The sequence below is a fragment of the Octopus bimaculoides genome, chromosome 20 (genome assembly GCF_001194135.2).
Source record: "Octopus bimaculoides isolate UCB-OBI-ISO-001 chromosome 20, ASM119413v2, whole genome shotgun sequence".
Taxonomy (NCBI): domain Eukaryota; kingdom Metazoa; phylum Mollusca; class Cephalopoda; order Octopoda; family Octopodidae; genus Octopus; species Octopus bimaculoides.
The window spans coordinates 24,822,262-24,844,537 of NC_069000.1; the positions used below are offsets into that span (position 1 = coordinate 24,822,262).

General features: G+C 37.9%; 1 protein-coding gene across 1 annotated transcript in view; it reads left to right on the forward strand.

The window, feature by feature from the left end:
• Positions 1–22,276, forward strand: part of LOC106880023 (dihydroorotate dehydrogenase (quinone), mitochondrial) — a 48,585-nt gene that overhangs the window by 4,966 nt on the left and 21,343 nt on the right. The window contains exons 2-6 of the mRNA XM_014929852.2: positions 2,867–3,076; positions 6,724–6,923; positions 11,167–11,240; positions 12,975–13,061; positions 17,705–17,892. Of these exons, the coding sequence (XP_014785338.2) occupies positions 2,867–3,076; positions 6,724–6,923; positions 11,167–11,240; positions 12,975–13,061; positions 17,705–17,892 (759 nt within the window). The remainder of the gene's footprint in view (positions 1–2,866; positions 3,077–6,723; positions 6,924–11,166; positions 11,241–12,974; positions 13,062–17,704; positions 17,893–22,276) is intronic.

A 22,276-nucleotide genomic window follows, 5' to 3' on the forward strand; every position in this document is an offset into this window, starting at 1 on the left:
ATATATATATATATATAGGGTCATCCCATAAATAATGTGGTTTTTTATACTTTTATTTTTCAAATTAAGATAAACGAAGTTCTTTTTTAATCTAAAATATTCTTTTCCTCATTTTCTACAATGCTCTTCCATCTATTTGGTAGACTTGCTAGGCCCCTCTTCCTAAATTCACTTGTCCATGAAGAAAGATACTCCTCCACTACTATTCCGACCTCATCTACAGAATTCATGTTTTCCCTCCAAATGATTTTGAAGATTGTGGAATAAATGATAATCAGATGGGGCAATGTCCAGCGAATATGGTGGGTGGAGCATTGTTTCCCATTCAATCTGCTCCCGTCTTTGGAATGTCATTCTCACTGTATGTGGTTAAGCATTATCCTGATGGAAGAACACCTTTTGTCTTGAAACCAAAGATGGTTGTTTTTCTTGTAGTGCTGACTTACGCTGCTCAAGCTGCTTGCAGTAGATCTCCTTTGTTATCATTTAGTTTGGGTTTAAAAATTCAAAGTGGACTAAACCTTTCATATCCCACCAAACAGATAACAACACCTAACATGGTTGAAGACCTTCTTTAGCCTGGGTAGCCAGTGTTTCTCCTTTCTCTACACACTGCCTTTGGCACTTGACATTTTTATAAAGACCCCATTTCTCATCACCAGTCACTATTTGGTCAAAAAAAGGTTCATGCGTGAGACATGACAGCAAAGGAGAGCACACACACTGACACTCTGTGCATGATTAGACTTGGAAAGTTTGTGAGGAAACCATTTTGCTGACTTTTCCAATGGCATGCAGATGTTGATGGATGGTTGAATGACCAAATCCAAGCTTTTCTGTTAGTTCCCCAACAGTTGCGATGGGATTTTGTTCCACCAGGGTTTACAGGACATCCTTGTCGAGCTTTACAGATCTTCCAGCACAGGACTCATCTTCTTGGCTGTAGTTTCTGCCTCAGAATTTCTGAAACCACCATTGACACTGTCTTACGCATATTGTCTGATTCCCACATACTGCATTAATATTTCCTGCACTTTCTATTGCATTGTTGCCTTTATTGAACTCATAAAGCAAAATATGTCAAATATGCTCCTTTGTCACTTCCATTATAGCTTTGAAAAAAATAACTTAAAATCGAACTGCACTCTCAAAACTCGCACTAAAAATAAGCACAAGGTAAAATTACTACCTGTTTTTATAGCAAGTTGACGCAGGTAGTTTATCCTGTCTCCCTCCAACTTTTAGTTCATACAATTGAAAAAACCCCATTATTTATGAGCAAATTCAACGACTGGCACCCATGTCAACCATCCTTCATTGGACACTAAACTCTGCTTGCGAAGAACTGTTGAGGCAAGTGAAATCGAAATCGTGTTGGCACCTGTACCAGTGGAGCGCTAAGAGCACTATCCGAGCATGATCATTGCCAGAGCAGCTGTCTGGCTCCTGTGCCAGTGGCACGTAAATAGCACCATTTAAGTGTGATCATTACCAGCGTCGCCTTACTGGCACTTGTGCCGGTGGCATGTGAAAAAACATTCAAGCGAGATCAATGCAGGTGGCACGTAAAAACACCATTTGAGTGTGGCCATTGCCAGTACCGCCAGTGGCACGTAAAAGCTCCCACTACACTCTCGGAGTGGTTGGCGTTAGGAAGGGCATCCAGCTGTAGAAACTCTGCCAAATCAGATTGGAGCCTGGTGTAGCCATCTGGTTCGCCAGTCCCCAGTCTCAAATCGTCCAACCCATGCTTGCATGGAAAGCAGACATTAAATGATGATGATGATAATTGATATATATATATATATATATATAGTGTTTAACCCTGCCTATATTTAGATTGAATGAATGTGGTTATTAAGCTTTCACTTTTATATTATACTATGGAAGACTAGGGAATAAAATGTATGACTTAAAGGTTTGGTCGTTGTTTTGTTACATATTTAGCAGTTGTTTATTGATTTACTTATTGAATTTATTTACCAATACTGTTGTACATAGGGTAAATGTGTTTGAAAGTTGTGGTTTCTATGATATGTTTGTTCCCAAACAACTCTTATTTTAGTGCTGTTGAAACCATAATGATATCCATGGGATAGTTGATGATGGAGGTATGTTGGATTGTTGGTATGACTGTTTTTGTATACGTGGAATAGTATTATAACACATCCTTTTGATATGTTTGTGAGAGTTGGCCTCTTACAGCTGACATGAAATGAAGAATCCAGACATTTCAGCACAAGTGATTCAGAAAACTGTTACACATCCTATACACAGAACACAAAACAAACAGCTTTTTCCATCCAGACAAGCAAGGGGCACACTATAAAAAAATATCTCCTAACTTACAGTTTGTGTAGGTATACACACTGCAACTGTCACACTCTGATCATGTTCACTTCATCTATTTTTGCTCTGACCACCACCCAAGGTGTATGGAAATAGACTGGTTAGTGGAGAGGCTGCAACTATATTTGCCACACTGGTATTCATGTGATTCATCATTGCATCAGAGAGTATGCTGACAAAAGATATGGTGTATCTGGAAAGCTGACCTTTGGGTCATGTTTAGTTGTTTCCTATGCCATAGGATATCTCAGTCAGAACTGACCTAGCACTATACAACAACTCTAAAAAAAAATGTTATTCACGTCAATAAGTATTATAAATTAACTAAATATTTCTGTTTTTTGCTTTCACTAATAAAATGAAGTTATAATGCATCAGCTGAGGAGGGATGTAACATAATGATTACAACAAAATTCATTAAAAACTAAAAACCATCTAACATTATCAGAAAAAAAGCATAGAAAATAATCATTTTGAAGATCCCTTTTTTTATTTCTTTTCCTTGTTACTTTTATAGAAGCAACTTCGAGAAGTTGCTGTCATTGTCACGGGAGGAATGATTTGCTTCTCAGGCATCTCATTATATCAGGGAAATGAGAAGTTCTACAGGCAGTTTGTAATGCCAGCTGTGAAAATCTTGAGTCCTGAGAATGCGCACAGGCTTGGTGTTGCCTTAGCAAAATATCAACTCTTTGGAAGGTCATCTGTAGCTGATCCTGCTATTCTGGTTAGTATTTTTATTCTGGTTTGCGTATGTTTGTATGCATATCTGTATTGCATTTTCTCTCTCTCTCTCTTGCCTCCCTCTCACTCTTACCCCTTTCACTCTTCCCCCTCTCTCTATGCATTTACTTGTTTACCTGTTTGTTACTGTTTATCCTCAGGTCAACCCAAGTAAAAGAGATCTTAGATGAAAGGCCATTCTAACCATGGCCATGCCATTTTCTGGAATAGTTTATCATGGACAATATTCCCCAATGTGTTCATATTTATTGTCATCTTTTTAATCTGTATAAGTAGGAACTGCAGTTACTAATATGAAGCTAAATAAGTTGGAAGTTCAAGTTGATGATAATGGTGCATCTAGCACATTTTAAAGAAGAGTGTGAAACCATCTTCTTTGACATGCTTTTCCACATCTAGCACGTAATTAAAACATGTAACTGAAATCCATTTTTCCAGTGGTTCATTTTTATATGTGCTCTAGCATTTCATTCAATGAAAATGACCTACAGTGTTTGGAGAGCTTAATCCAAACTTACAAACTAGACATGTTTTACTCAACAAATTCTTGCAGAACCATTTTCTGAAGGATGTCTCTCATCATCATCATCATCGTTTAACGTCCGCTTTCCATGCTGGCATGGGTTGGACGGTTTGACTGAGGACTGGCGAGCCAGATGGCTGCACCAGGCTCCAATCTGATCTGGCAGTTTCTACAGCTGGATGCCCTTCCTAATGTTAGCCACTCCGAGGGTGTAGTGGGTGCTTTTACGTGCCACCGGCATGAGGGCCAGTCAAGCGGTACTGGCAATGGCCACACTCGAATGTTGTTTTTCATGTGCTGCCGGCACAAGTGCCAGTAAAGCAACGCTGGTAACGATCACGCTTGAATGGTGCGTTTTACATGCCACCGGCACAGAAACCAGTCCGCAGCCCTGGCAATGATCATGCTCAGATGGTGCTCTTAGCACTCCACTGGCACAGATGCCAGTCATGCGGTGCTGTCATCAAATTTGATTTCAATTTTGATTTCACTTGCCTCAACAGGTCTTCGCAAGCAGAGTTCACTGAAGGAAAGGTACGCAGAAGTGGGCTGGTTACACCACTGGCATTGGCCTGCCTCAGTAAAGCCTAATGTTCAAAAGTTGTGCTTCACCGCCTCATCCCAGGTCTTCCTGGTTCTACCTCCTCCACAAGTTCCCTCAACTGCTAGGGTATGACACTTCTTCACATAGCTATCCTCATCCATTTTCACCACATGACCATACCAGCGCAGTTGTCTCTCTTGCACACCACATCTGATGCTTCTTAGGTCCAACTTTTCTCTCAAGGCACTTACACTCTGTTGTGTACGCACACTGACATTACACATCCAGTGGAGCATACTGGCTTCATTCCTTGCTAGCTAACACTTGTCCTCAGCAGTCATGGCCCATGTTTCACTGCCATGTAGCATGGCTGTTCGTACACATGCGTCATACAGTCTGCCTTTTACTCTGAGCGAGAGGCCCTTTGTCACCAGCAGAGGTAGGAGCTCTCTGAACTTTTCCCAGGCTATTCTAGCAGCTACACTTTCAGAGCACCCACTCCCACTAATGACTTGGTCACCTAGGTAACAGAAGCTATCAACTACTTCAAGTTTTTCTCCCTGGAATGTGGCAGAAGTTGTTTTCTGCACATTTGCAGTTGTTTATTGCTCCTGAGCATCTTCCACATCCAAAAACTATTTTCCACAAGCTCCCTTACCTCCCAAACTGCAGCTGCTCCTTTTGTTCCCTTGTTAATAGAATTTTTGCCAACTGATGTTTCAGTTATAGGCATTCCTGCAAAGAAAACCTCCACATTTGCTGCCTACCAACATGCTACACATGCTAGGCTGGTCTCATCTAAAGTTATCCTTTTCCATTTCACTATGCTCATCACCACTTACTTGTACATACCATTTGCAAAAGTTACCTCTGGATGCTTCAAACCTTTGGAGCACATTACAATGAGCTAGCTCATATTCAATCTCTCCTTTTCTCTTCTGTGATCTTCTTAGATCTTTAGAAATATGCTATAGAATATCAAATTACTAAGAAAGGTAATACCCTTGGCCCTTCCAGCAATCACCCTATTTTATCCCTTTAATATTCAGATTACTTTGTCAAATGTAATGTTTTTCTTTATTCACATTACTTTGAATTAATCATGCAGCTTCGCGGTTTTGACAATGTAATTGTTTATTTCTAGAATAACAATGTTGGGTAGGTGTGAGAGGTTAGATCTGGTTAGTTTAAACATAAATCATCGTCATCATTTAGCATCTGCTTTCCATGCTGGCATGGGTTAGATGGTTTGACTAAAACTGGTAGTTGGAGAGCTGCGCTAGGTTCCAGTCTGATTTGGCATGGTTTCTATGACCGAATGCTCTTCCTTACATCAACTATTTCAAGAGTGTAATGGGTGCTTTTCATATGCCGTTGGCATGGGTGCAAGCTGTGTGACACTGGCATCAGCCACAACTACAGTTTCACTTGGCTTGATGAATCTTCTCAAGCATGGCATATCACCAAAGGTCTCAGTCACTTATCACCTTCATGAGATCCAATGTTATAAGGTGCTTTTTATGTGCTACTGGCATGGGTACCTGTTATGTGACACCAGCATCGGCCATGACTATGGTTTCACTTGGCTTGATGGCTCTTGTCAAATGTCACATTGCCAAAGGTCTCGGTCACTTGTCATTACTTCTGTGAAGCCCAACATTCGAAGATCATGATTTACCACCTCGTTCCATGCCCTCCTGTGTATACCTCTTCCACAGGTTCCCTCCACAGTTAGAGAAATTGGCACTGTTTTACACAGCTGTCCTCATCCATCACATGACCATATCAGTGCAGTCGTCTCTCTTGCATGCCACATCTGATGCCTCTTATGCCCAGGTTGAATATTTGGGCTGGATATGGCCAGTTTAAATGCTAAAGGGTTAAACGAATTTTGAGTCGAATTTGATTTCACTGTCAGCACACCCTAACCTCTAATAGGTTTCCTGTCTCTTTGACTTATCTACCTCTACCACAGTGTCCTAAGTTCAATAGAAATTGCTGTTCCTTTGCTATTCTCTCAGGTGCTCCTAACTCACTCATCTTGCCACTCATCTATATCCATGCCCAGCACTAACCACTACGCACAAACACTCTTTCCTCCCCAGAATGTCAGCCTTCTTGAATTTTCTTCTGCTAATCTCAGAGAGCCTCCAAACTCCGTGAACACAGCTCCATCTTCCTGACCAAACTAATAAACTATAAAAACCTTTTTCTAATTATTTGTTTTAAATTTAAAATACAATAAATAAGATATATTTGAATTTTCAAAATTATAAAGCCTGCTTTTGTTGTTATTTAGACTCAGATCAATCATGATCTAGCAAATCTGTATTCAAAGGTATTCAAGTTATGACATTCCCATCTTATTTTATAGTCAGTACATCTAGGACTAGATTATATTATGTGGCTTTCCTTTATTATGACAGACAGTAGGTGTGATTTGAGGTAGATTTGACAGATTTATAGCAGATACTGTAAACATGTAGAGATTTGTTTTAAATTGAAACCACAAAAAGAAAGATTATTTAAATATTCACATCACACTTATTTTATATAATTTTAGAAAACTAAGGTATGGGATCTTGAGTTCCGCAATCCTGTGGGTGTGGCAGCTGGTTTCGATAAACATGGAGAAGCTGTTGACGGACTTTTGAAGATTGGTTTTGGTTTCGTAGAAGTTGGCAGCATCACCCCAAAACCTCAGCCTGGCAATCCAAAGCCGAGGGTGTTTCGATTAGATGAAGATTGTGCTGTGATTAATAGGTAAGTTGTTAAGTTTGTGAAATCTACATTTGCTATGTGAGGCTTCCATATATCTTCTGGTTTTCTATCTGGAAAATTCTTCTCTGAGGTACTAACTTGTATAAGGTTTTTCATGGAAGACCAACAGATGCCCATACATGTAAATTGCCATGCTACCAGTATTATCCAGAGGGAAAGGAAAGGTCTGATACAGCTTGGCAATACTACTGGGTGCAGACATTGCTGTCAGAATACAGACCTGGAAAAGAAACTGCAAAGAATCTTGTCCAGTGATCTAACAATTCTGCTGAGTTACTGTACTGGACTGGTATTATATTTAATGACCCTGGAGGGATGAAAGACAATGTTGATTTGAACTCAGGATGAAGTAAGATGGGAACAAATAATACAAGACATTCTATCTATGTTCTAACTTGCTTAGTTGCTGTCATCAACTACAATTACTGGAGCCTGTAAGAAAGCCATGATTTGGTCACTTGACCTTCTAGATGTAGCAGTTAAAATCTCCATAAAATCACTCTCTGCCATCTTAAAAATGGAAGGACACACTAAACAATCTCATCATATGTTTACATGAACATATGAAAGCCATAACTGAAATATTTTTGATTATAAGGTTGGTTGATTCAAGACTGACTTGAGGCTAAACATTCAGCATTGATTGTTTTTAAAAAGATATCTATGCTGTTACACATCACCTCTGTACCGCTATCCATTGCATGCTGAGGTACTGTGTACCTCAGCAAAGTGGAAATCTGGTATATCTGGAATAACACTGTGTAACAAAATTTTCATGTTTTTGTGTCTTTGGTCAGTAAGTGTTATTTCCTATTTGCTTCTATCAAGAAATCAAAGGAAATTACTACTATTCCCTTCAAACTTTGCTTTTGTGACCTGGACATCAATGTTTTGAAACTGACCTATTTTCCATTACATTTCAAACTGATTCAGTGATGAGTTGCTGAAGCAGAAAAATCGTTAAAGCTTATATTCTGCTCAATACCACAAATTTGATTGTCAGTTACTTGAGCATGTCCCTTAATTTGATTGTCAGTTACTTGAGCATGTCCCTAATGATCTCTGATCATGAGCAGGAACAGTGGGAAAGCATCATAGTTATGTGTTGAGGCATTCTTTGGGGTTTGAATAAATGTAACAAAAGCAAAGTTTGAAGGAAATATTTGCCATTTTTTTCATACTTTCTAGGAGTAAGCATATAGGAAATAACAGTTAGTGCCCATGGACAAAATTTGTGTTATACAGTGAAATGGATCTATGGATTATATCAACTTCTTGCATGCCACATATCTTCTTGATGACATATTTGAATTTTTAAAATTATAAAGCATGCTTTTGTTATTTAGACTCAGATCTATCATGATCTAGCAAATCTGTATTCAAAGGTATTCAAGTTATGACATTCCCATCTTATTTTTTAGTGACTACATCTAGGACTAGATTATTGAGTGTGGCTTTCTTTTATTTTGACAGACAGTTGGGTGTGTTTTGAGGGAGATTTGACTGCTATTTATAGCAGATACTGTAGACATGTAGAGATTTGTTTTAGTAATCTGTAAATTGAAACCACAAAAAGGAAGATTATTTAAATATTCACATCACACTTATTTTATATAATTTTAGAATACTAAGGTATGGGATCTTGAGTTCTGCAATCCTGTCGGTGTGGCAGCTGGCTTCGGTAAACATGGAGAAGCTGTTGACGGACTTTTGAAAATTGGTTTTGGTTTTGTAGAAGTTGGCAGCATCACCCCAAAACCTCAGCCTGGCAATCCAAAGCTGAGGGTGTTCTGATTAGATGAAGACTGTGCTGTGATTGAACTCGTTGGCTGGAGTGCTGCACCAGGTTCTAGTCTGATTTGACATGGTTTCTACGATTGAATGCTCTTCCTAATGCCAACCATTTCAAGAATGTGATGGGTGTTTTTCACATGCCACTGGCATGGGTGCAAGTTACGTGACACTGGCATCGGCCACAACTATGATTTTACTTGGCTTGACAAGTCTTCTCAAGCATTGCATATCGCCAGAGGTTTTGGTCACTTATCATCTCCATGAGATCCAACGTTCAAATGGTGCTTTTTATGTGCTAATAGCATGGGTGTCTGTTATGTGACAATGCCTGGTCATGGAATAACACAGCAATAATTACAATTGTTGGTTTTATTTTAAGGATAGCCAGTCTACTGGGCTTTATTGTCCCTGGTTTCCATGATGATGAACAAATAAAACAAATATCTCCTTAGGTAGGATAGTCTTTATTTGTAACTTAGTTTTACAGTGTTACTCCTAAGTAGTGCGCTCTATCACTCTGGTACCAAGGTGCAACTTAGTGCAGTCCTGTTCATTGAATATTTTCCCTGGCGAATTTTTGGCCTTGTTCCTATGTTAGGGATTATTATTAGGTGGTGGAGGGTGGAATTTTGCCCTGTATTTTTTTTTTTTTTCTGGCACTTTACATTCTGTGATCAAATTCTGGTGAAGTTAACTTTGCCTTCCCTCTTTTGGTGGGGTCACTAGAGTACTAGCCAAGTATTGGAATTGATGGTATTGACTCTCACACTTGCTGGCCTTGTAGCTAAATTAGAAATCATTATTAATATTAAGACAATAAGCTGGCTGAATTGTTATTGTGCTGGACAAAATGTATTTCTTGTGACTCTTTTAAATCTGAGTTCATATACTGCCAAGGTCGACTTTACCTTTCATTCTTTCAGGGTTAATAAAATAAGCACCAGTTAAGCAATGGGATCGATGTAATTGATTTCTCGCTCCCCTCAAAATTATTACAGTTATCATTATTGGGATGACACAAGGTGGAGGGAACTGGCAGAAACGTTAGCACGCCGAGCGAAATGCTTAGCAGTATTTCCTCTGTCTTTATGTTCTGAGTTCAAATTCCGCCGAGGTCATCATTGCCTTTCATCCTTTCAGGGTCGATAATTTAAGTACCAGTTGCGTACTGGGGTAGATCTAATCGACTGCCCCTCCCCCAAAAATTTCGGGCCTTGTGCCTAGAGTAGAAAAGATTATTGTGATAGCATGCTGTGGAATTGTTAGTTTTGGAAAACGTCTTGTTCTTGTTTCAGCAATACATTCTGAGTTCAAATCATGCCATAGTCAGCCTTAGTTTTCATCCTTTTAGAGTTGATGGAATAAAGTACCAGTCGAGTAATGGGGATTGGTGTAATCGACTTTCTTCTACCAAAATTGCTGGCTTTGTGCCTAAATCAATATCAGGTGAGGGTTGTGGCAGAAATGATAAATTGCTAGGCTAATATACTTGTATTTAGAGTAATATCCTTTTATATTTTGAGATCAAATCCTACTGAAACCGATTTTGTTTGTCATTTGCTTGGAGTTGTTAAAGTAAGTACCAGTTATTTATTGGAGGATATTCAATAGATTCAACTTCACCTACAAATGTTTGACTTGGAACCAAAGGTGAAAATCGTCGCCATTACTATCTAGACGAATCATTAGCATGCTTAGCGGCATTTCACTCTTCTTTACTTTCTGAGTTCAGATTCTGTCGAAGTCGACTTCGCCTTTCGTCCTTTCGGGGTCAATAAAATAATACCAGCTGAACATTGGAGTCGATACAATCGACTTCTCCTTCTCCTGAAGTTGCTGTTCTTGTGTCAAAATTTGAAATCATTATTATTACAAGGGCGTTAAATTGCAGAATTAGACTTAATGTGTTACGTCCCTTGACATAACTCAGTTTAATTCAATGTTTGCGTTGATAAAATTAAATGCTAGTCAAATAGTGGAGTCAGTATATTCTCAGCTATTCTCTTGTGCCAAAGTTAGAAGTCCTTGCTCCTACTATCATTACTCATCATTGTAATTTTTATGCTCGTTTTTTCATATCTGCATGGCTTCAGTGGGTTTTTTTTTTAGTGTTGCTTGAATTGTTGTATATTGTTATCTCCTATGTGAGGTTTATTTCCTTGAGATTGACCACCACTATTTTACCTATGCCTCCCTTTATCATTATTTTTTGCAGCTTCTTTCTGTTTTGAGTGTTAAGCCCTTTATCTAATTGTCATCCATCACATGTCCATCACAACACAGTCTTCTCTCTTAGGCACTCTATCTGAATACTCTTATACTTCTTTACATGCTCTTTCATGTAACCTCCCCCACTAGCTGTATCTTCCTGTACTATCCTCAATTATCATCATCATTTATCACTAAAATCACCTAGTTATTATTACTCTAGGTATGGTTTCAACAGTGATGGGCATGAAGTGGTGTACAACCGTTTGATGGAGCGGAATAAGAAGACTGTTAAAAGTGAGAGTTTAAACCTCTTTTAATGATACAATAATTTGTTTAACTTTTTCTGTTTTCTTTTTTTTTTTTCTACTAAAACACCAATTTCCTTCTTTTTTTTTTTCTCCACTTCCATCATACCCACCTGTAATCAATAACACTGATTGTGTTGTTGATTACACAACAGAGAACCTGCTGTACCCACTTCTTAAGTGAGGTACAATATGAATATGTAGTGTATAATTTTATTAGCTACTATATAAATAAGTACAGTATTATTATATGGCTGGTGAATTCACAATTGTTTGTGCCAAATAGAATGTCTTGCAGTATTTGTTCTCACTGTCTGTGATCTGAGTTCAAATCTAGTTGAAGTCATATGGTGTAGTGGTTAAGAGTGCGGCTACTAACTCCAAGATTCCGAATTCGATTCCAGGCAGTGGCCTGAATAATACTAATAATAATAACAACAACAACAACAACATCGAAAAATACCTTAGGAATGAGAACTGGTTTGAAATTTCCCCAGGACACCCGATGAAGGCTGGAGGGTATATCAGCCAAAACGTTGTGTTAACCACAAACAAGATGAGGACAAATATCTGTCAATTGTAAATAATGTACATAATTCCTCATCTCTTAAATATAGAACTGTATTGTAAGGTAGGTGTAAGAGGTTGGATCTGGCTGGTTTGAAAATAAATCAGAAAGAATATTTGGACTGGATATGACTGCTTTAAATGCTAAATGGTTAAAGTATCTGTTCTAATTCCACCTAAGTGCTGATGACCAGAGCTAATTATCATATCAAAAAGAACCCTGTCAATCTGTAATTGGCCAGTGTGGACATGTAAGCCTGTAAGTAGCCTAGATAAGTTGTTAACAGCATGCTGAGGTTTTCATCCAGTAGTTGATGAACAACAGTTAATGGGATATAATTATATTAAGTGCAGGTGTGGCTGTGTAGTAAGTTTACTTCCCAAACACATAGTTCTGAGTTCAGTCCCACTTGGGCAGGTGTCTGCTAGTATGGATAAATATTATCTTATTCAGAAATTAGTGAGGGTTGGTAGCAGGAAGGACATCCTGCCATAGGGAATCTGCATTAATAAATTTCATCCAACCCCTGGGAACATGGAAAAAATGAATGTTAAAATGATGATGATGATGAACATATAATTAGGTATTATATCACCATCATCATCGTTTAACGTCCGCTTTCCATGCTAGCATGGGTTGGATGATTTGACTGAGGACTGGTGAAACCGGATGGCAACACCAGGCTCGAATCTAAATTTGGCAGAGTTTCTACAGCTGGATGCCCTTCCTAACGCCAACCACTCAGAGAGGATACTTTTTTTCTGCTATTTTTACAGTACTATTTTTATTGCCACAAGTGTCCCACTTGATAAATCATCAGGCACTTCATGCTTATCGTAATTTGCTTATGTTCAAAGTAAGTTAGCCACTATACTACCATGGCTTGATCTTAGCCTATTTGTGTAGGTCCACTTCCTTTTGATTTGAAAATACAAACTGGGTAGTGGTTCACTGGGATTTCTAAACAAGCCTTTACAGTGGGAGGTTGCTCCTTTCATTTTTTTCATCAGGCTTCCTTGTTTTCTATCTCAAATTAATGTTTTCAATATATCATAAAAGAAACTATTAGAAGAAAGTTACCAATTTAATTATGTCTCTGAACAATAGCAATCCTACTCTACCTCTGCCTTCTGATGTATTTTCTTCCTCTTTCAGTTAACACACTAATAGATGATTCCAGAAACATGTTGAACCTAAACTTTTGGGCTGATAAATTCAATTCTTTCACCTTCCAACACAAAGGTATCTTCAAGTATAATTTGTTAATGAATAAATTCCCATTACTTTGCTTCTCAGGTTTACCCCTACATATTAGTTTCATTCGGGTTTTTTTTTTTTTTTTTTTTTTTTGAAATTGTAGTTGATGAACAATGGCACCATTGATTATTACAGGTTTTCAACAAGTTAATCACTGGTTTTTATCATTTCTGATTGTGAGAAATCAATTAAGAAAAAGAAGAGATAGATGATTAATGATCTAGCAAACAGTCAGAAATCTAGAGAGGTACTTGTTAAAACCTTTGATATCAGAGAAGAGGAGATAAAAACTCACAGCTTAACAGACAACTGGAAGTTCCTGTGGACTAAAGACAAGTCTGTGGCTGGTGCAAAGTTCCAGCCAGGCTGAAGGTGACATGGTGGTAGAACAGTGAGGTAGACAGAACCACAAGAACAAAGAGATGGGCTTGAAAAGACTAGAAGAATGGGAGTAGCACAGCATTATACCAGGGAGTTAGAAGTGAAGTTAGGGGACACACTTACTTAGCAACGGAAAAATCTGAAATTGGGGTTTGCCATTGTTCTGTGACATGAGAACGAGAAGCACAAGGTATTCTAGATTGCAGGGTAGTGTACCAGAGAGAATTGTGATGTCGGTGAGAAATGTGTATAAATGGATAATAGTACACTTGCACTTAGTATACTATCTAGGAAGTGATGTGGAAGGGCTACTATGAAAGGCTCTGATGGAAGAAGGAGGGTCTCTCCAATATGGATTCAAATAGAGGGTCCAGCTGTTCTAGTTGACAGTAGTGTAGCAAATGAAGCAATTAAGGTGATGAAAGCAAGGGAAGCTTCTGGTCCACCAAGAATTACCACTGAGATGCTTAAAATATCTAGCAGAGTAAGGAGCAGACTAATCATCTTTATAGTTGTACAGAAAGGCGTTATGCCCAATGACTGGTGTAGCAGCATTATAGTCAATTGTTACACGGGCAAAAGTGATACTTTAGTGACGGGTAATTACTGGGGTATCAAATTGTTAGACCATGTCATGAAAGTTGCAGAAAATTATAGCTCTGTTAATTAGGGAAAGAGCCTAGATGAGATTTAGTTCTGATTTGTGCCAGGCAGAAGTACTACCAATACCATCTTCCTAGTGAGATAGTTGCAGTACTGAGAATTCATCAACAGAGAGAAATCCTTTGACAGAGTTCCTTGCTTGGTAATCTGGTGAGCACTAAGGAAATTGCGAGTAGACAGATGGCTTGTTGGAGCTATACAAGCCATGTACAAGAGAGAAGTCTACATGGTGAGAGTTAGCAAAGAGTACAGTGATAAATTTAGTGTGCAGGCAGGGATACAGCAGTGCTTGATGTACTGTCACCATCTATTTATCATAGTCCTCCAAGCCACGTCGGAGGAGTTTAAATTTTGAAAAAGTGCAAACTCATTGTTTGGGATGAAGCAACTATGTCCTATAAATGTTCCCCACAAGCACTTGATACCATGACGAGACCTTAGATCGAACAACAACATCCTTGGACGTGCGACTCTACTTCTTGCAAAAGATTTTCGACAAACTCTGCCTATTATACCCAAAAGTACACCCGATGATGAACTTAATGTCAAATGCTTTCTCCAAATCCACAAAAGCCAAGTATAGGGGTTTATCTTTGGCTAGGTATTTCTCCTGCAGTTGCCGTACCAGGAGTATAGCATCAATGGTGCTTCTACCTGACACAAAACCGAACTGCATCTTGTCTAGGCAGACTCTCTCCCTAATTAGTTGGGCTATGACCCTCTCCGTGACCTTCATCACCTGATTCGGCATTTTGATACCCCTGTAGTTATTTCTATCTAAAGCATCACCTCTACCTTTATATCAGTTGACTATGGTACTGCTACACCAGTCACTGGGGTATGACTCCTTTATGAACTACCTGGTTTACAATACAGGTGACTAGGCCATAACCCACACTACCAGATATTTTAAGCATCTCAGCAGTGATTCCTGATGGGCCGGGGGCTTTTCCTGACTTCATATCCTTAATTGCTTTATCTACCAGAGTGGTGTCTATTCGGATAGCTGGTCTCTCTCTACTGGGTCAACATTTGGCAGGCTCTCCTCCTCCCATTCATTCTCCACATTCAGCAGCCTTTCATAATGGCTTCTCCAAGCCTCTTTCTTTTCAGAATCATTAAAAGCAAGTGCACCATCAGCCATGCGTATGCATTACTCTCCTGTGACATCACAATTATCTCTCAAACACTGTCTTGCAATCCGAAATACTTCAGTTCTTTGGTCCTCACGTCGCTAAACATTGGCAAACTTCTTCTTTTCTGCTTTTCCTTTGGCTATGTATACCTGTCACCCAGCCTCCCTTCTGGCTACCTGGTACAGTTCCCTGCTGCCCCCTCTCTTCCAAGCTTTCCAGGCCTATTTCTTTGCTCTAATGGCTTTGTCTACCGCATTATTCCACCACCACATTACTCTAGGTCTGGAAGGGATTTTGCACCAGCTGCAGATTTGGTCTGAGTGCTCAGTAAGTTGTCTTGTAGGAATTTCCAGCTACCCTCTATATCTGAAGTCTGTAGCTCCTCCTCCCTCTCATCAAATTTCTCAATGTGGATGTCCCTAAATCTCTGACCATGTGAAAGTTTCTTAGGCTTCAAAATCCTTCTTTCCTGGATTGGTCTGCTTCTTGGCATCCTTCTGGCCTTGAGTCTAAGGTCACTAATGACTAGTCTATAGTGGTAGGTACATTCTTCACCTAGGAGGGTCTTTGTATTTAAGAGCAACCCTGCGTCCCACTGCCTGGCGAGGATGAAATCAATCTGGCTAGCTAGCAAAGTCACCTGATTGATAGGTTATCTGGTGGCTGTCTGGCTTCCTGAAGTTAGTATTGCAGATTAATAGGTTACATGCATCACAGAACTCCAGTAGCCTAGTTCCCTCTTTGTTTTGGGAACCAATTCCATGGCCACCGTGTATACCATTGAAGATACCAGATTGCTGTCCAACATGCCCATTAAAATCTCATTGCCACTTGTCTTTGAAGTAGTGTGTAAGAGGATATCATAAAAGTGGTCCTTCTGATCATTTGGTAGGTCTGCTTGTGGGGCGTAGACAGAGATAAATGTAGCTATTCTATTCTGCAGGACTAGCCTGTGCTTAAGCACTCTATCGCATACCCTGACAACCTCTATGACCTTACCCACCCATTTCTCCACAAGGAATATGCCTACACCCACTACTCCATCCCTGTTACCTTGCCAGAAGATTTTATACCTATGTGCCTTGTCTGTGAGGACCCTGGCTGAAGCTCCTCTCCATCTTACCTCTTGTATGCAGCATACATCACGTCTCCATTCAAGCACCTCTGCAATCTCACTAGACCTACCTTTCAGTGTGCCTACATTGAAAGTGCCAACTCTGAAAACTGGGAAAGCAATGTGGGGTGAAGCATGGGGAGGGGAGATGTTATTCAGCGTGCGAAAAGAAGGTTTTCATGTTTGTGTGTTAGACATGCTTCACCTGTTCTCACATCCATCCTGTTGTCATTCAAACATTCAAGCATGTGAAGATTGTTGCCCCTAATGGGAGTAGGATGGGTGCACTTGCCAGTATGTATATATATATATATATATATATATATATATATGTATTGTGTCTGGGGAGAGTCATGTTGTCTTAATGCCTTATCTAACACACTCACCAGTTTAATTTCCACTCATTTATTATTTATATTTTTTCTTCCAATATTTCATTGCTTTTGCAACCTTGTCAATAGATGTTGACTCTCTCTCTCTCTTTCTATATGTATATAGTCGCCACAATAGATTGCTAGCCACTAAACCAGTTTTTATTTTCTCTCACTGTTTATTTCTGTGTTCCTTTCTGTTGATGAGCGTAGACTTGAAACGTAAAAGACTTTCTTACTTCCCGAGTGTTAAACTAATACATCTGTTTGTTGTTTATACATCTGTCTTTGTCTTTTTCGTAAATTCTCACTATATATATGTATACACACACACACATACATACAGGCATGCCTTCACTCTCTCTCCCAGTTGAGAGGTTAGTGCCACATGTGGGCACCTATGTATATAGCATGTACAATGCACCCAGCACACTCTGTAAAGTGGTCAGCATTAGGAAGGGCATCCAGCCTGAAAAGCCATGCTAAAACAGACAATTGGAGCCTGGACAGCCCTGTGATTGGCCAGCTCCTGTCAAGCTGTCCAACCCATGTCAGCATGGGAAATGGATGTTAAACAACAACGATGATGATGCTATTTACTTTTCTACAAAAGATGTACATACCAGCTAGGTAAACCAGTGCTTTCAATCAGAAGCACCATCTGGTCTTTGTTATGCACAGATGTATCCTTATTACTTTCAGTATCATTAAATCAAGTAAACCAGTGATTGGCTCCATGGAAACCTATTAAAAATCCTGCTGTTGTCTTCAGAATGCAATAAAATATAAATAAATGTAAAAAAATACACAAAAAGATTAGGTTAGTCTTGAAATCTCAAGCTTTAATTGTAACTCATCTCAAAATTTTGTATATTTAAAACTTTTATTCTTCTCATTTTTTTTCAATTTCTATTTTACAAGCATTTAAGATCATATTTGGTGGTGACTCTTTTGTCTTTACAGAACCAGGAATTCTTGGCATAAATTTAGGCAAAAACAAAACATCTGAAAATTCTGAACAGGACTATGCAAGTGGAGTTAGTTTGTTTGGTCAGCTGGCTGACTTCTTAGTGGTGAATATTTCCAGTCCAAATACTCCTGGACTGCGGAATCTGCAGGGCAGAGAAAATTTAGAGAAATTGATTGACAGGGTATGTGGGTATGTGTTTATGTTATACTTTTGTTTGTATTTATTGTGTATTAGTTATCAGGTTGTAAATGTCTGATGTAAGACATTGTACATAATATTGTTACAAATTTAAAAGAATATTGACTCTATAGGCACATGCGTGACTGTGTGGTAAGAAGCTTGCTTCCCAACCACATGGCCCAAATTCAGTCCCACCACATGACACTTTGGGCAAGTGTTTTCTACTATAGCCTTGGGCCAATCAAAGCTTTCTTAGTGGATTTGTTAGACAGAAACTTGAAGAACTATATATATAGTTTCAGTAGTCAGGCTGTAGATGTATGGTTGTGATTAAAAAGTTCACTTCCCAACTGAAAGAAGCCTGTTGTGTGTGTGTGTGTGTGTGTGTGTATAAAAGTTCAATTAGAGATTGAATAAGCCTCATTAAAGGATAATAATATCCAATGAATTTATTGGTTTATCATCTATTTAATTTGAATATTAATTTTAATACTCAAAAGTAGGTAATTAAATAAACTGAGGTTCATATTTATTTAAGAAATATAAGAAAATAGAGATAAATCAATTAATAATTATATTTATTACAAAAATAGACATAATCCCTGACAGCTGTTTTGATTCAAACTTCAAAGATTTTAATTTAAATAATTAAATCATAATAAAGTAGAATCTCGTCAGAGGTAGAAAAAAAGATATACCATTACATTTTTATGTGTTATGTGTATGGAGCATTTCAACTAACTGAGTATTGTTTGATAGAAAAATTTGGTATAGACCTTATAAAGTGGGAAAAGGAAGTATATTTAAAAAAGTAAATATAAAATATATGTGTAACTATAGTGGGGAGAAAGGTAATTAAACACTTATTATCTATTTATCTACATTGGGAAAATACATATTTTCCCATGTGTAAACAAGAAATATTTCTTTCATCTCTAAGGTTAAGTAGGAGGAATTTTGCCGAGAGAATAAAAAATGTTTCAGTTAAAGGAAAAAAACATTTTTAGGTGCTGAAGCTATTATATCCCATTTTATATTAAAATTTATATTATCATTTAACTCCCAGATAAATTTGCTTAATCCAGTTGAGTTGGATTTATGTTTGTTTCTAAATGTGTATAAGAGTGTAGAGATACGTTTTTTATTTGATTTTCAGTAGCCCCAATATAGAAATGTAATTTCTATTTCCAACAAGATTCTATTTTATAATGATTTAATTATTTTAATTAAAATCTTTAAAGTCTGAATAAAAACAGATGTCAGGGATTATGTCTATTTTTGTAATTAATATGTATAATTATTAATTGATTTATTTCTATTTTCTTATTTTCCTTATATATATATGTGCCAGTGGCACGTAAAAAACACCATTCAAATGTGGTCAATGCCAGGTCTGCCTGACTGGCATGCCGGTGGCATGTAAAAAGCACCCACTACACTCTTGGAGTGGTCGGCATTAGGAAGGGCATCCAGCTGTAGAAACATTGCCAGATCAGATTGGAGCCTGGTGCAGCCACTGGCTCTCCAGATCTCAGTCAAACAATCCAACCCATCCTAGCATGGAAAACAGATGTTAGCCAATGATGATGATGATATATGTATGTATAATGAATGTCTGTCTATAATTCATGTTATATATAGATACAATTTAATATTATCTTCAGCTTGTTCACCTTCATCAAACACACACACGTGTGTGTGTCTGATGAAGGTGAGCAAGTTGAAGATAATATTAAATTGTAGTGTGTGAGTGTGTATTTTTATCTCCTTGGCATCTAGCATTAATTGTAAATAAGAATCATCATATAAGCTGTGCTCTTAATTACCAATCTTCTGTGAACACAGATTTGGGTAGGGGGAAATATTATCTTACTTAGAAACAAGTGAGAATTGGTGGCAGTAAGGGCATCCAGTCATAAAAAAAGATTTTATTATTGCACATAGTGTTTTCTGCATTGGTCTTTTAACACATACTAACAGCAACAGTTATATGCTGGAGAGACATACTATAGTATAAAGGATGAAGGTTTGTTCTTCTAAGAAATGGCAAAAATGCTTTACAGATAAATAAGCTGCCAGTAATTCTCTTCCAAAAGTGCAGTATCTCGTTTCTGCTGGTTTGAAATGCTTGGAAAAATTAGAAAGAATTGCCAATCATCTTGAACAAATTGTTGCAGTATCCCATTAAGTCCAACAACGATAGAGGAACCTCTAGAAATGGATGTGCTAGTAGGGTAACTTTAGTTAACTTCTCTTTGATATTGTGAAATGATTGCAACTGTATCGCATTTTGAGAGATAGTGGTTGTTCTTTTTATCTTTTATTTTTTGACATTAAGTAACAACTCTGTCAATGGAAATGTGGTTTCTGTACAGTGCAGAATAAATCTGTAGAAGTTAATAATACTGAGAAATTCTTACAGCTTCTTTAGTGATGCAGAAACAGGTATATTTGCAGTAGCATCAACTTTTTCCCTTAATGGATGAATTCCATTTCTGACAAATATGTCCTAAAAATGTAATAGAAGAAACACCAAATAGACATTTATTGAGGTTAATTTATCACACTGAAATGTGATAATTTACTAAAATGTTCTAAAAGCTGTTTGTGCTGCTCTCTACTGTAGTTGTTGATATAGGCAACACAAGGTCTAAACCACAAGTGACTTTGTTGATATATCTTTGGAATGTATTAGCAGCATTCTGAAGACCGAAAAGCATTTTAAGAAATTCAAAAAGTCCAAAATGATCAGTTACGGTTGTTTAGGAACATCTGCAGATGCTATAGGAATCTGATTGTAGGTGCATACCAAATTGATTTTTGAAAGTACAGCACAACCATGTAAAGAAGGTGAGAAACCATGAATATGTGGATTTGGGTACTTATTGAGAATAGTTAAAGCATTCAAATGTTTGTAGTCTCCACAAGGATACTGATCTCCGTCAGACTTTTTTGGAACTATATAGAGGAGACCAATTATTACAAGGTCCAACATGTGGCCAAATTTGTCCTTAGCTATTTTAGCTTGTCAGTGGCAAGACACCTAGGTCATGATGAAGCTAGAGGTCATTTAGTAATAGTATGATGTGTAACAGAGTGTACTGAACTCTCATTATTAAAAACACTGAGTGACACCTGAAAATTTCTTAAGGATTGTATAATAATGATTACATGTAGAGAGTACAAAGAAATGAGGACTGACAATAGCAGGTTTACTATTAGACACCCTGCACAGACAATTCTATTTCTGAATCACTTAATCACCTATGTTTCAAATCCACAAGAAGATCAAAATGATGCAGGAAGTCAGCACCAAGGATAGTTATGGCAGATAGGAAATTATAAAGATCTTCTTGAATTGATTCCTCAAATTAAGAACCAGAGTCATAAATTTTTCACCATAAGTGGAAATAGGAAAATGGTAAATAGCTTGATGGTTTCTGTGAGTTGCATAAGAATTTCACTGGCCAAATGCTGCAAGCTGCAACTAGGAATTGACACTTTGAAATGGTGTAATACATAAAAAAATCCAACATATTGAAAGGCCACCCAAGGATGTAGTCACACTTAGTCCCTGGCAGTGCTCTTTTAAAGGATGTTTTCTTGAAATTCTCTGGCCATGAGAATTCAAACATAGAATATCTGGAAAATTGCAAATGTTTGAGCTTATCTGTTAAAGTCTGAATTCTATATATAGTTGTTTTTACGAAATAATGTCAACTCAGAGGAAATAGAAGAGATGAATGGGACAGGTGAAGTCACCATTCCTTTTTGTTTGTTTGTTTGTTTTTTTAACAGAAACTAGTTGAAATCATGCAAATGAAAGGATAAAATACTGGCTGTTTTCAGAATCATGTTTGGAAGAAGAGAGTTTTCTTGGTTTTGACAAGTAGATCTGACTGCTATTTTGAGCAAGATGAAAGATGCGTCTGAGATAATAATGGTCTTTAATGTCATAGCTTGGAGCAGTAGGAGTTGCAGTCAACTCTTTATCTTTCTCATCATGGTAGTTGTCATGGGTCACCACTGTTGTGAAGATGTTGTCATGGTGATAGTCATGGTAGCTATGTTGGGTGTCACCAGATGTCACTAGTAGTATTTGCTGTTGGTGAATGAAAATGTATTTCTAGCTCTGTATGTAGAAGTAATTAACAACACTTGTGAACATTTGACAGAAGATTTTATTCCGGCACATAGCGCTTTTTGCATTGGACTTTTTTAACAGATACTAACAGCGACAGTTATACACCGAGAGAGACATACTACTGAAATCTACAATGAATTAACTGATATAACGAATCTGTGGTGGCTGGCCCATCACAACTGGAAACTAATCGCATGATATTCATGACAACAAAATCTCTGTCTCCTCAGTGATTATCACC